This window comes from Benincasa hispida, chromosome 8 (assembly GCF_009727055.1).
Source record: "Benincasa hispida cultivar B227 chromosome 8, ASM972705v1, whole genome shotgun sequence".
NCBI lineage: Eukaryota > Viridiplantae > Streptophyta > Magnoliopsida > Cucurbitales > Cucurbitaceae > Benincasa > Benincasa hispida.
In genome coordinates, this window is record NC_052356.1 from 39,857,450 (window position 1) to 39,872,973 (window position 15,524).

A 15,524-nucleotide genomic window follows, 5' to 3' on the forward strand; every position below is an offset into this window, starting at 1 on the left:
ACACACGTATGTATGTATATTATTTGTATATCTCAGGTTGACCCTAATATGAAATTGGAAAGAAAAATAAAACAAACAGATCAAATAATAAACAAACTCAATTTGCTAATTATTTCTCAAAAATAGGATCTTAAAGCAACTCATTGGGCAAATTATTTCTCAGAAAATAAATGGGCTGAGCCCAAATAAAAATAGAAATAGAAAATAGAGAATACGGGCCCACAATCGCTTGGCCCAGTCAACCTTTTTTTGTCCAATTGTCAATTATATCCTTTTTGTTAGGGGTAATTTTCAATACTGCCCAATTTGGATGAGAACAAAGTCAACTTTTCTATTTTATTATTAAAAACAAAATCATTTATGAGATGAACGAAAAGATTGTGATATGTATGTGTGTATATATCATATAAAACAAAATAATAATAATAATCTGAACTGACAAATATTCTTATAAATAAATTCTTGTTCAATTTCAGCCGGTTTTTTTTTTTAATTTTTAAAAGGAATCTGGACAATATTTTTCCCTTAGCTGAAAATGAAATGAGATTATCATTTTTTACTTAATTTAATTACATCTTTATCCATGTTCGAATGCTAATACATATCCCAAAAAGGTAAAAAAGTAAAAACAGTTAAAGAAACTTTCAATTATCCAATTAATCTTCAAGAAGATTTGATAAGGAAATATTTTAAATTTTAATGTATGATAAAAGATGATTGTTGAAATTTTTTATTACTTGAGTTGGAATCCAGAGGCTTAGGATGCTCAAAAAAGGTGAAGAAATTGGACCACGAGTTCAAGCTACAGAAAAACATCCCTTTCTTTCACATGCATCATTTTTGGTCACTTTCAAAATTTTACATCAAAAAAAATATAATGTCAAATAATACAATTCATTTAGACGTAACACAATCTTAACATTATCTATCAAATTGAATCAAACTACAAATCGTCGGTATATAAAAGTATGTACGATCAATTATTACGATACGATCATGGTACTATTTACGTATATAATCATGGTACGATAGGTCAAACAATCTACTAAAACCCGTTCAACTTGTCGTGATTCATGATCTTGATTGACATAATTGTTGCTAATCTTTCTTTTCATACATATTTTTCTATTTTGTCATTTAGAGAAACAAAAATCACAAGTCTAATCGTTGTAGTTATATGTACTTCTTTTACTCTTTAATGAAAATAAATTGTACCCATAACTTTTTTAGAAAAAAAAAATATATCTAATTTGTTGAAACCATCCAAGAAAAAAGATGTAGTTATTTTAAACCCAAAATGGTGAGGTGTGCACAGTTCGGTTTGGTAGTCAAACCAAATCGAACCAAAAATTCTATTTTAAATATATACCAAATCAAATCAAACCATCTGTTTGTTCCAAACCAAAACCTCAAATCTTCGATTCAATTATCAATTTTATAATGTGTGTATATACAAAAATTAAACCGAATTGAAAAATTTAGTTTTCTTGTAATAATTTTGAAGGTTGTTTTCAAATATAGAAAAATGAGTCAACTTATTTATAAACATAGTAAAATGTCATTATTTATCATTGATCTATCAGTGTCCATCACTGACAGACAATGATATTTTGCTACACTTGAAAATATTTTCAATAGTTTTGTCATTTAAAACAACTAGTTTGATATTACGTGCAACGTGTAGCATAAAGTTTAAGAGGACTTAATTATAAAATTTTAATGATACAACTTTAATTTATGGATAAAACGGTTTTTTTTCAAAATAAGTCATGAAAAAATATTTATAAATTTTTGGGAGTTGGATGAGGAAAAAGAATAGTTATTTGAATTGAGTATAAAATTATTATAAAAAAGAGAAATTTTCACAGATAGAAAAAAAATGTCAAACTATTTATAGAAATAGCAAAAAAAAATTGATAGATGGTGATAGACTTCTATCATCTATCAGTGATAGAACTCTATCCATTTTTATCATTGATAGACTTCTACGGCCTCTATCAAAGAAGATTAAAATTTTGCTATTTTGTGTAAATAGTTTCCCCTATTTTTCTATTTTTAAAAATTATTCTATAAAAAATATATAAATTAAACATGTATAAATAGATATTTAAACTAAAATAGAAGAATATATAAATTTTGTGATAATTATCATCTTAGTAAAAAAAAATTGTTGTATTTTAATCGGGATTATTTGATTATCTTCCTAATTTCGGACTTTAATATGAACAAAATTATTACTATTATTTAAAAAAAAAAAAAAAAAAATTGTGGTCACTTGGTTAAAAAAAATGTATTTGTTATTTCAATTTGGATTATTTGATTATCCTCCTAATTTTATACTATTTTTTCTTAAATTTCGTGATAATTATCTCCTAACTAATTATTTTTTTATTTTAATTTTGTTTATTTGATTATCTTCTTAATTTCAAACTTTGATTTAAATCATTTTTTTTAATTTCATGATAATCTTTTCTTTACCTTTTTTTTTTTTACTTTGTATTGGATATTTTGATTACCCTCTTACAAAAATATAGTTTTTTCCTATGAAAATCGAAACCCTAAAATCTTATTCTCTTTTGCTTTGCAATGATCTTCTTCTTGATTTTAATCTTTATTTCAAATTTATATAAATTGTGTGTACTTGCTACAAATTTGAAAAGAGAAAAAAGAACAAAAAAAATGTAAAAATAGTAAAAATTATTATAAACCCTTGAACTTATTGATGTGTATTTACAAAAATTAAAATGTGAAAAAAAAAAAAAAAACTATAAAAGCTTTAAAATGATCACTCTCTTTTTGTCACTTTGTCGGCCTCTAAATTGTTTGAACTTTCATAAATTTCTTAAACCTCAAAAGCAAGATCTTTTCTCCACCCTCTTCAATATGTGAAGATCAGTAGGTGAATTTAGGAGTGTTCAAAAAATCCGGCAATCCAAAAAAATTAATCAACCCAGCCCAACCCGTTCGGTTTGGGTTGGATTATCAACTCATTTGGGTTGAGTTGGGTTCAAATAAATGAAAATTTGATGGGTTTGGTTAGTTCATGAGTTCACCTAATGTAACACAAACCAACCCAAACCAACCTGAATTTATTATTAAGTTTAAAATATATATTTTTTTTGTTATTTATAACACAATTATTTATACATATATTGATTTTAATTTTATTTAATTCTAATATCTTTTGAATAATTTATTCTTCAACAACTATTAAAAGTAGTTTTTTTATACTTTAGAAAGAAAATTTTCACTATATAAATTAAAATTGAGTTGTTAATCTTAATTCAATATATGAAAATAACTAAATTATATTTTTACATATTTACGTTTTGCTTCTTTTTAGATCAAAATTTTAAATACCCGATTAACCCGAACCAACTCAACCCAAATATAACCCATGAACAATTGGATTAGGTCTAAAAAGCCTTTCAACCTAACCCATGAACACTCATTTCTTTCGCATGCATCATTTTTGATAACTTTCAAAATTTTAATCAAAATAAGTATAATATCAAATAATATAATTCATTTAGACGTAACACAATCTTAACATTATCTATCAAATTGAATCAAACTACAAATTGTAGGTATACAAAAGTGTGTACGATCAATTATTACGATACGATCATGGTACTATTTACGTATATAATCATGGTATGATAGGTCAAACAATCTACTAAAATCCGTTCAACTTGTCGTGATTTATTATCTTGATTGACATAATTGCTGCTAATCTTTCTTTTCATACATATTTTTCTATTTTGTCATTTAGAGAAACAAAATTCACTAGTCTAGCGTTGTAGTTATATGTACTTCTTTCACACTTTAATGAAAATAAATTGTACCCATAACTTTTTAGAAAAAAAAATATATATCTAAATTTGTTGAAACCATCCAAGAAAAAAGATGTAGTTATTTTAAATCCAAAATGGTGGGGTGTATGCAGTTTGGTTTGGTAGTCAAATCAAACCAAACCAAAAATTCTATTTTGGATATATACCAAATCAACCCGATTGCTCCAAACCAAAATCTCAATCTTTGGTTCGGTTATCAATTTTATAATGTGTGTATGTAAAAAAATCAAACCAAAGTGAAAAATTCAGTTTCCTTATAATAATTTTGAGTGTTGTTTTTAAATGTAGAAAATGAGTCAATTTATATAAATATAGCAAAATGTCATTGTTTATCAGTGATAGATAGTGTTATCATTGCCTATCACTGATCTATCGATGTCCATCACTAATCGACAAGGATATTCTGCTACATTTAAAAATATTTAAATGGTTTTGTCATTTAAAACAACTAATTTGATACTACATATGTTCCACGTATAACATAAAGTTTAAAAGGAGAATTTAATTATAAAATTTTAATAATACAACTTTAATTTATGAATAAAAGAGTTTTATTTTCAATCTAAGTCATGAAAAAATATTTATAAATTTTTGGGAGTTAGGATAGAGAAAAATGAATAGTTATTTGTATTATAAAATAATTAAAAATTAAACATGTATAAATAAATCTTTAAACTAAAATAAAAGAATATATAAATTTTGTGATAATTATCATCTTAATAAATACAAAATCGTTTCATTTTAATCCGGATTATTTGATTATCTTCATAATTTCGAACTTTAATATGAACAAAATTATTATTATTTTTTTAAAAAAAATTGTGGTCACTTGGTTAAGAAAATGAATTTGTTATTTTGATTTGTATTACTTGATTATCCTCCTAATTTTATACTACTTTTTTCTTAAATTTCATGATAATTATCTTCTAGCTACTTTTTTAAAATTTTAATTCGATTATCTTCTTAATTTCAAATTTTTATTTAAACTATTTTTTAAATTTTGTGATAGTCTTTTCTTTATTATTATTTTTTATAAAACTTTTTATTTGATATTTTGATTACCCTCTTACTTGTAAACTTTATATTAAATCAAAATAAAATATATATATATATATATGCTGATTGATTAGCCTCCTAATTCTAAATTTTAAATTAAACCAAAATCTTTTTCTATTTCTTTTTATTTATTTTGGATTGGATGCGATTTGATTATCCTCTTAATTTTAAACTTTAATTTAAACCAAAGTATTATTATTTTTTACGTTATAATATTATCTATATTAAATATTTTTAATTGATTTGGATTATGTATTATATATTTCAAACTTTAATTAAAATAAAATATTATTGGTTTCTATTTTGTATAAAATTTCACAATGATTTCAAAAAAAATTGTTTATTCTCCTAATTTCAATTTTTTTTCAATTTTACTTTCAACAAAAATATAGTTTTTTCCTATGAAAACCGAAACCCTAAAATCTTAATCCCTTTTGTTTTGCAATGATCTTCTTCTTGATTTTAAACTTTATTTCAAATTTGTATGAATTGTGTGTACTTGCAACAAGTTTGAAAAGAGAAAAAAGAATAAAAAGCATGTAAAAAATAGTAAGAATTATTATAAACCAACTTATTGATGTGTATACAATAATTAAAATGTGAAAAAAAAAAACTATAAAAGCTTTAAAATAATCACTCTCTTCTTTGTCACTTTATCAGTTTCTAAATTGTTTGAACTTTGAGAAATTTCTTAGACCTCAAAAGTAAGGTCTTTTCTTCACCCTCTTCAATATATGAGAATCAGTAGGTGAATTTGTTGCTTGAATAAAAAACTACAAAAGCATATAAAAAAAAGTTATATAAAATCACTCTATATGATTTTACAAAAATGAAAAAGATGACATGCGATAAACAAAGAGAGAGGTGATATATTCTTATATAAGATAGAAGAGATACTTAAAACAGATAAATTACATTTATTAAAGAATGAAAAGAAACATTAGAAAAAATGTTGCTATTAAAAAATACCTAAAACTACAAAATAATCATAATAATAATAAAGAAGAAATCAAAGAAGTTAGCTAGGGCGAGTCGGTTAACAAAATTATAAAATAAAATAAAAAGAAATGAGAGATGAGATATTTGATAGGGTGTTCAAAAAACCTGATGACTCAAAAAAACTGATGAACCCAACCCAACCCGTGCGGTTTGGGTTGGGTTATCAACTCATTTGGATTGGGTTAGGTTCAAATAAATGAAAATTTTATAGGTTGACTTAATTCATGGGTTCACCTAATATAACCCGAACCAACACGAATTTATATTAATTTAATTTTTTTTTTACTTATAATACAATTATTTATACATATATTGATTTAATTTTATTTAATTCTAATTTTTTTAAATAATTTATTCTTCAACAACTCTTAAAAGTAGTTTCTTTCCACTTAGAAAGAAAATTTGCAACTATATAAATTGAAATTGAGTTGTTAATCTTAATTAATATATGAAAATAATTGAATTAGATTTTTACGTTTTGCTTCGTTTTAGAACAAAAATTTAAAATAAATGACTGATTAACCTAAATCAACACAACCAAATATTTCTTCGTTAGGTTTGGGTTATTTTTAATAAAGGTTATTTGGGTTGAAAAAATTTACAACGAACAATGGTTAGGTAAAAAAAAAAAACTTTCACTCAACCCAACCAACCCATGAACACCCCTAATTTTTTAATAAAGGTTATTTGGGTTGAAAAATTTATAACCGAACAATTGGGTTAGGTCAAAAAAAAGTCTTTCAACTCAACCCAACCCAACCCATGAACACCCCTAATTTGATAAAATAATAATAATAATAATAATAATAATGAGGTTGAAATTAGCTTTTATAAGAAAAGTTAGATCTAAAATCATAATGTGATTTTATTTATTTAACGTGAAGTAGAGATTATTAGAGATAAAATGTGTTTTTAAAAAAAAATCGTGGATAAGAGATGAAAGAAAAAAAAAAAAAGTGATTTTTTAATTTTTTTTTACTATTATTTAAATTAGGCATTAAAGAATAAATTATATATATATATATATAGCTACACAGGAGTAATATATAACCCATAAGAGGTAGTTCAATCCTAAACACTTACTCGAAATCTCACTTATCAGATGATATGATACCTTACTTCAAATAAGGAATTAGTGGAGCGGTTGATTGGAAAAATAAGGATTTCTAACCATCTTTATATATATTTATTTAAAAAAATCCTTTATTTGAAAGAGAAGTAGAGGTTATTAAATAAAATGTGATTTTCCTAAAAAAAATATTTTTCATGAATTAGAGATTAGATAATAAAATCAACACCAGTCATGTAAAAACAACCCAATTCTAATAAAGATTAGATCAGTCGTGGATACAACCCAATTCTACGTAAATCAACACCAGTCATGTAAAAACAGAGACTAAAATATCACCACAATTCATGTAAGGTTGACCCATAAATTATTGCGAGTTTTTAAATTTCTGCAGAAATCAGATTTGACCTAAAAAAAGATTAGACAGGATTTTCTTGACTGGTTGTAATCTTTATAATGTAGGAAAATTGTCTGACATGGACAAGGAGCTGTACAATAATAATCTGCCTATGTAGTAATTAGGAAGACAACACAGTTGGGACATTAAATTTAATGTCTTCATCAATAATGCATGGCCCAAACAGACAAATTTTGCCCAATTACACAATAATGATGCATGATAAAAGTTGGCTCAATAAGTAGTGGGTGTGTATTTATTTATTTCAACCAACTGCACAGAAATGGGTATCAAAATCTTTTTTTAACTTTATTTTTAAAGAGAAAAAAGAGATTTGTGAAGGGAAGTCTTATGAATGGACATCACAACAAAGCTCATCATAGAAACTAAAAAAGAAGAACATCTCAATTTGAACAGATCAAAAGTTGCATCAGAAGCAAAAAGCAAAAGCCAAAAGCCAAAAGTAAAGGCAAAGGCAGTAATTAATTACATCACCCACCCAACCCAACAACAACAAAATACAAGAAGCTATGGCAATTTATCATCCACCCCCAAGTATTGACTGAACAGAGTGAAACAAAAAGGGAAAAAAATTAGTACAATAACAAGAGATTAGGGAATTCAAATTGATGGCGAATCCTTTTTTTTTTCTTTTTCTTGGCTTCAAATGAAAGATATGATGACAGGTAAATTGAGAAATTGCAACAAATGGAGATAAATTTTTCCCTATAAACCACCAAACTCACCTAGAAGACATGTCGTCTGAATCTTGAGCAGCGTCGGATTGTGGATTCACGGCTTCGTGAAGGCTGGATTGGCGAAGCTCTTCTATACGCTTTGTGACTTCGGACATTGTGGGACGCTTATCAGGATACTGAGCTGCACAATCGACTGCAAGCTGCAATAGTTGAACCATCTCCTCCTCAACGTTTTGGTACCTAAGAAGCTCAAGGTCGAAAACTTCGGAAGTCCACTCCTCCCTAACAACTGACTGCACCCATCTGGGTAGATCAACTCCTTCCTCGTTCAAAAGGGAGTGAGTAGGAGCCTTACCTGTCAAAAGCTCCAAAAGCAATACGCCAAAGCTATAGACATCGGCCTTATGGGGTACTTTACGAGGATCAGTGACCTCTGGTGCACGGTAACCAGCAACTCTGTTGGGGCTGGAAGGTGGTCCAACAAGATGTGCTAAACCGAAATCGGAGACTCGAGCATCATAAGATTTTGTTAGAAGAATATTGGAAGATTTTATGTTTCCATGGGAAACATTAGGGCCTTGAGAATGCAGATATTCAATGCCACGAGCAGCTCCAAGGGCAATTCCAGACCTGATTTCCCAATTCAATGGAGTCCTACCAGCTCCTTTGTTTCCTGTAGTCAAAAGTAAGCACAACAGAAAGGGTAAAGATAAAGCTTCTTTAAAAGATTGTAGTTCTCCAACTAATCCTCTTTATTTTAAACATTTAATTTTTTTTCTTTTCTGAATGTAGAAATGCTGATCAATTGAGATACTAAAACATCATATTATTTATCTGAAAGAAAGGGGAGATAGAACTAGAAGGGAACTAAAAATGCAAAGACTAAACTCAAGTCCTCTCATTTAACTACCACCTTTGATATATGAAGAAGTAACAGTGAACATAGAAATAGTGGTAACACATAATTTAATTCCAATCCCAAGTCAATCAAACTTTAAAAGTTTTTGCAAGATACAACTGAACAAAGAGAGAGCAACGGCAAGAAAAAGTAAAACAGAAGATTGAAAAAGTGAGACATGTCAAAGAGGAAATGAACAAGCAATTAGGAACAAGTGGTACAATAAAGCATGTGAAGGCAATGATAATCGAAATGTACAACAACCAAGCAACCAAAATCGAACTAGAGAAAGTAAAGGCAATTACAATCAAAATGTACAACCAATCAATCGAATACGCAACAAGCAATTGAAACAACTTACCATGTAAAAGAGCAGATAAGCTTCCCATGGCCATGTAATCATAGACAAGAAGCTTCTCATCCCTACTGAAATAGTAAGCCCTTAGAGGGACCAAATTTTCATGATCCATAGATCCAACAGCTTCGATCTTCTCTCTGAATTCCCTCTCTGTTATTGTAACATCCTTCAACCTCTTCACAGCCACCACAGAACCCACTTCCAAAACAGCTTTGTAAGCAGTCCCAAAGGTTCCTTTCCCCAACACTTCAGCTGAAGCTCTCAAAAGATCCTCCAAATCAAAAACCCTTGCAGCATTACCAAAAAACACCAATTTCTTAGTCCCAGTACCATTGGCATTCACTTCCCCCTTTCCAGTCCCGGCCACGACTGTTGCAGCAGAAGCAGCAGCAACAGTGGCTGGCACAGTATAACCATTATTATAACCCCCATTTTCAATCTCCTCAGCTGACTTACCGCCTTGAACTTCCACTTCAGGATGCTTCAATGTGGCTACATCAACTGAACTCGTTTTCTTAGCACTCTTCTTTCGGCACAAAAGCATTAAGATTACAAGTATCAACACAAAACCCAGTACAGATCCAATGACAATACCAGCAATGGCTCCCCCTGACAGCTTTTTCTTATGTCCAGAGCCGCCATTGCTCCCAACCTCCCCTGTCGGCACAACAAGATCACCAGAGCAAGCCTCAAGAGGATGGCCGCAGAGAGAATTACCCAAAAAGGAACTCGAAGAAAACGATTGCAATTCCTTAGGAACCGACCCATTTAACTGATTGTTAGAAACATTGAACTGATCCAGAGGGATCTTCAAGTCCGGGATAGACCCAGAGAGATGATTTTTCTCAAGGAACAGAGTCTTGAGACGGGTCAAATTGTTGAACCCGGAAGAGATCTCCCCAGAAAAGTTATTGGAAGCCAAATTAAGACGAACAAGGTCATGAAGCTGAAACAAGAAATCAGGGACAAGGCCTGAAAACTCATTACCTTGCAAATAGAGGTTGCGAAGATTAATGCAGGCAGAGAGATCTGAAGGGAGCTGACCGGAAAGGGCATTGAGCCGAAGGCTGAGAGTACGAAGGTGAGTCAAGTTCCCAAAAATCCCATTCGGTAATGGACCGAAAAGCGCCGCTCCGGGGAGACGAAGAACAGTGACACGATTGTCCTCGCATTGAATCCCAGGCCAAGAACAGGTGTTCTGATCAGTCACATTCCAGAGCATAAGAGTTCGGCCACCCACAGCAGAACGAAGGGCCAAAAGAGCTGTTCTATCAGAAGCAAGATCTGGTTTAACAGTGGGAAGTAGAAGGCAGAATCCCACCAACAACAAAGAGAGGAAACGAGTTCCCATATGGGTTTGCATTTTGAGATTGTTAGAGCAAAACCCAGTTGAGGTTCTGCAAAATGGGGGACTGTGATTACAGAAAAATGGAAAGCCAGTAAGGTTTGGAAGGCATTGGTGGGAACTTAGGTTAAAGGGATTGAAAAGAAGGGAGTGAAAGAAAGAGAAAAGGTTAGAGTATGAGTTGGGGAAGCTGGAAATTGTGTGCTGTCTCTTGCTTTTTCAATTGGGTAAGAGGAATTTCACAGAGTTACACAGGCTGTGCTTTGGCTGTGGCTGAGAAGATGATCAGATTTCCCCTTTATTTTCTTCATTTTTTTTTTTTTTTGGTAATAAAAATTCAAAGAGGGAGAGAGAGAGAGAGAAGGAAAGCCCTAAGGTAGGGTTATAAGCATTCCATGCTTTTTTGTGTATCCGAAACCCAGCGGTCACTCTCTTGCTTGTCAAAATTCACAAACGTATCTGCATTTTTCATTTTTTAAATTTTGTCTTCTTTTATGTTCTATCTATTTTTCTATCCAGTTTTGTTGTTTTTGTTATGTATATTGATTTTTTTCATATCTAGACTCAAGAAAATGATATTAAATTGAAATAAGTGATCATTACAACTTAAGTCATTTATTATTTAGATGAGTTTTATAATTTATGATGGTTTTTAAATGGAGGAAAATTAATATATTTATCACAAATACATAGTAAAATATCACTGTGTAGCAGTGATGGAACGCTGATAGATATTTAATTTATCAGTGTCTATATTGTTTATCACTAATAGACAGTGATATTTTGTTATATTTGAAAACATTTTCAGCAAATTTGAAATTTAAAACAATTACTCTGATTTTTATTTCCCATTTTGACCCATAAAATTTGTGAAAATAAATTAATTTAGACTCTAAATTCTGATCTTTAAAACTTTCAAGTATGTGTTTTTTTCGTTCCTAAACTTTTATGTCAAAAACATTTGTATGTGTAAACGGACATTAAAATTTTAAAAGGTGATAAAAATGAGATTATATGATATAAATCAAACCCGAATTTTTATTTATATGCCTAAACTATAAATTGATGTACAACTACCCATTGAAAAATAATATTTATTTTTGTTTTGAAGAAAAATAATAATATTTATTACATGCATTATAGAGATTGAAATTTATGAGTAGATGTAGCGTTTTGGGATTTAAACTGATATTTATAGTAATGTCAAGCAAATAAATATGTCTCTTTTTTTTAGTATAATAAGTGTGGGATAGCAAATTAAACTTCTAATATTTTGGAATGGAGGCCATGTCGATAGTATTTTGATAAATAAATATATTTCATTTTCTTCCAAATATGTTGATTTTAGTGTAAGGAAACGATAATAATCATATCTTAGAGAGTTAATCTTTGTAACATTGGTTCTAACGTAGGGGCCATGAATGATATTGCTGACTAACTCTCTATTAATAATAATATTTTTCTTTAACAAATAATTAGAGTTGGGATGATTATGATTCTATCAATTAATTAATTTTGATTAATTGGGGAATGTGAATGTCCAGGCTGTTTTCTTTCTACATTAATGATTTGTTTTTGTTTTTCTTTTATTTATTTAATTATTGTTTAGTATGCAATTTGCATGGTTACCTAATTTAGTGTATTTGATAGGTTAATTACTCTAAACCCTTAAAACAATTCATCATCATATGAAGATTATTTAGCAATATCTTAATATAGATACATTCAATTTCTTTCTATTTCTCCATTCCCAAGAGGATAAATTACATCAAAATGGTATCTATGGTATCCCTAATGATATGAATGAAAGTTTACTTTTGTGTATAAAAACAATATAATTAAACTATTATCTTTTTAGTCATCCAATTTGAAAGAATACGAATATTTAGTCTCTAAATTTTAAATATATATTTTTTTAGTCCGAATAAATATATTTGGTCTCTAATTTTTCATAACACACATTTTTAGTTCTCGAATTTTTAAAAATATGTTTAAAAGTTCTTGAAGTAATCCGTTTTTATTAATTTAAATAATCATATGATTTTTCTTTTAGTTAGAAAAATAATTTTAGATAGAAAAGATAATTTTTAAAAAAAACTAATTTAAGATAATAATAAAATAATTATTGTATGGACCTTTAAAACCTATTTGAAGAACTAAAAATGTACTTTTTGAAAATCTAAAAATCAAATGTACACATTCTTAAAAGATCGATGACTAAAAAAGTATATTTAAATTCGGAGATCAAACACACATATTCTTCAAAACTCAATAACCAAAAAAACAACGTCTTTATATTTTGTCCGTATTTTCAATTATCTCTTAATAATAATATAAATTATGCTCATTTATCTTCGTTTTGAATTTTTTAGATTTCGACAAAATCGAATACAAAAGAAGTAAAATTAAGTAGGACATATTTAGAGGTATGAAATGCAATAATTTGAAAAAGAAAAGGACTTGACCTAACTAGTTATTAAATATGGACATAACATTGTGATGGTTGAATTCAATTATATATGCAACAAAGTTTTTAAAATTTTTGTCTATATTGAAATTTACAAAGGGCCACATGAATACACTTTTACAAATGCCCAAATTTAGATGACAATATGTCTATTTAAAGAGTCCCCATTTTTTTTCTTTTTTTTGGCCACCATAATGCTTAATCATATATCCTTTAATTTAGTTTTTTTTTTTTTTTTTTACCACATTATTGCAAATGAAGATAACAATAACTTTTCAACTATGAGTGTTTGGTTTTCTTTTTTGGATTAATTGATTATTCTTTGATTCCAATGTTCTCATTACATCAATTTTCAAAAGTTTCTCATTTTCATAATTACCTTTTGACCTCCTCTTTTCCTACATCAAATTACTTTTTTAAAAAACAATAATTTTTTTTATTTTTTTTTTAATTCAAGGATTCAAACTTCTTACCTATCGAACAATTAGTATTTTTTTTTAACATTAATATTTGATTAAAATACTATTTTAGTTCCATATTATGAAGTTTGTTCGATATCAATTACAATACTTTCAAATGTTTAATTTAGTCTTTGAACTTTCAATAAATATTAAATTTAGTCAATGTTACTTGTTTGTTGTTGATTTTTTTCAAACATTTTTTGTTAACTATTTTTAGTTTCACTATAAAATTTTAAATTATATTCACCTGCTATATTTCTTGCATAAAAAAATTATTATTTAGTTAATTTCGATCAAAATTAATTTTAAGGAGCTAAATTTAAGGTTTATTGAAATTACAATAATTAAAATTGGACATTTGAAAACATCGGAATTAATATTAAACAAATTTTAAAGTTTAAGGACAAAAACACAATATTTTAACTTTTTTTTTTTTTTTTAATTTCTAATTGAATTTCTTACTTCATGATAGATGGATGTTACTATTAACTTACAGTAAACTTACCTGGCATGATAATAAGTGAATGGATGAAAATTTAGATGAGAAAAATGGAAATTTAATAAATGAAAAAAAATCCAAATTTCTACTAGTTTGTTGGAAATTTGAAGGATAAATTAAAATTCTCAATTCTTAGATGATAATTTTCCACCAATGTATTATGTCATAAAAGTTTATCGTCGATCAATTTTTATTCTATCACCAATTGATAAAGTATATACGAAATTAAAAAATATGTGATAAGAAGGATTAAACTGAAGATTGAAGACTAATATATGTATTTAGCCTTATCATATATTTGCAATATTAATTTTAATCCTTTCACCTTCAAGTTTAAACTATTTTCACTCATAAACTTACACAACACTTATTTTTGTCCTTATACGTTTAACTTATTTTATTTTGCTCATGAAACATTCAAAATATTTATTTTAATTAGTCGTTGAATTTTTAAAAAATCATCACTTTGATTTCTGTTATATTATTTTTACACCTTAATCTAATCTGCTCAATGTTCATCTCTAACTTATTTAGCTGGAACTAACGATGATAGTACATATACTCAAATCTACATTATTAATTTGTTAAAATCAAATTAAAAGTGAGAACAAAAATAATTGTTTTTTTGAAGGCTCACGTAAAAAAAGAATAGACACTAAATATTTAAAATTAAAATAGAATAAATTTCAAACGTTGGTTGGTATTTTAATAATTGAAAGGTGGAAATAATATAAACTTAAAATTTCAACCAAATATGATTTAAACCAATTTTATTAGTATACATGGTTTTTTGTAGAGTCAAAAGCTATTAGATATATTATTATTTTTTTTTAAAAAAAAAAAGGTAAAAGAACTTATGTTAATCATGATGGTTTTATATGATAAAGTAAGAAAGTTGTTGAGTTTAATAAATAGAATAAAATTAATGCTTTTGGTTTTATGTATGGTAACATTAACAACCTCCCTTGTTTGTATTTTGCCCTTTTTTTTATTAAAAAAAAAACTATTTATTCTATAAATATTTATTATTTATTTTTTTTTTTTAAAAAAAAAAAAAAAAAACACTCTTGCCGGGGATTATACTACATTTCTAATCAGATAAAATTATAAGAATACTCCTTAAGCATTAAAAGAAATTCCAATTATACTTCAAAATTTTTGAAAAGTTCTATTTTAAGCCGTGAAATTTAAAGTTAGTTTCCTTTGAAAACTTTGCCATTGATTTATAGATGAAAAAGAAATTCGTATTTGCTCATGTAAACAAATATATATATATATATATCTAAAGAGAAGTAGAGATTATTAAAGATAAAACGTGATTTTTTTTTAAAAAAAATATTTTTCATGAATTAGAGATTAGATAATAAAATCAACACCAGTCATGTAAAAACAACCCAATTCTAATAAAGATTAGATCAGTCGT

At 27.6% G+C, this 15,524-nt stretch overlaps 1 protein-coding gene across 1 annotated transcript; it reads right to left on the reverse strand.

Annotated features, from left to right (window-relative positions):
* Positions 1 to 7,752: 7,752 nt before the first annotated feature.
* LOC120083002 (probable inactive receptor kinase At1g48480) lies at positions 7,753 to 11,091 on the reverse strand. Its single transcript, XM_039038461.1, has 2 exons — positions 9,333 to 11,091; positions 7,753 to 8,746 (listed from the first exon to the last, which is right to left on the reverse strand). The coding sequence occupies exons 1-2, from the start codon at positions 10,690 to 10,692 to the stop codon at positions 8,118 to 8,120; spliced, it is 1,989 nt and encodes a 662-aa protein (XP_038894389.1). The 5' UTR covers positions 10,693 to 11,091; the 3' UTR covers positions 7,753 to 8,117.
* Between the last annotated feature and the right edge of the window lie 4,433 nt (positions 11,092 to 15,524).

Coding starts and splice junctions, on each gene's coding strand:
- LOC120083002 (XM_039038461.1), bottom strand. CDS start 10,692: ATGCAAACCCATATGGGAACTCGTTTCCTCTCTTTGTTGTTGGTGGGA. Junction 8,747..9,332: donor CTTATCTGCTCTTTTACATG/GTAAGTTGTTTC, acceptor TTTTGACTACAG/GAAACAAAGGAGCTGGTAGG.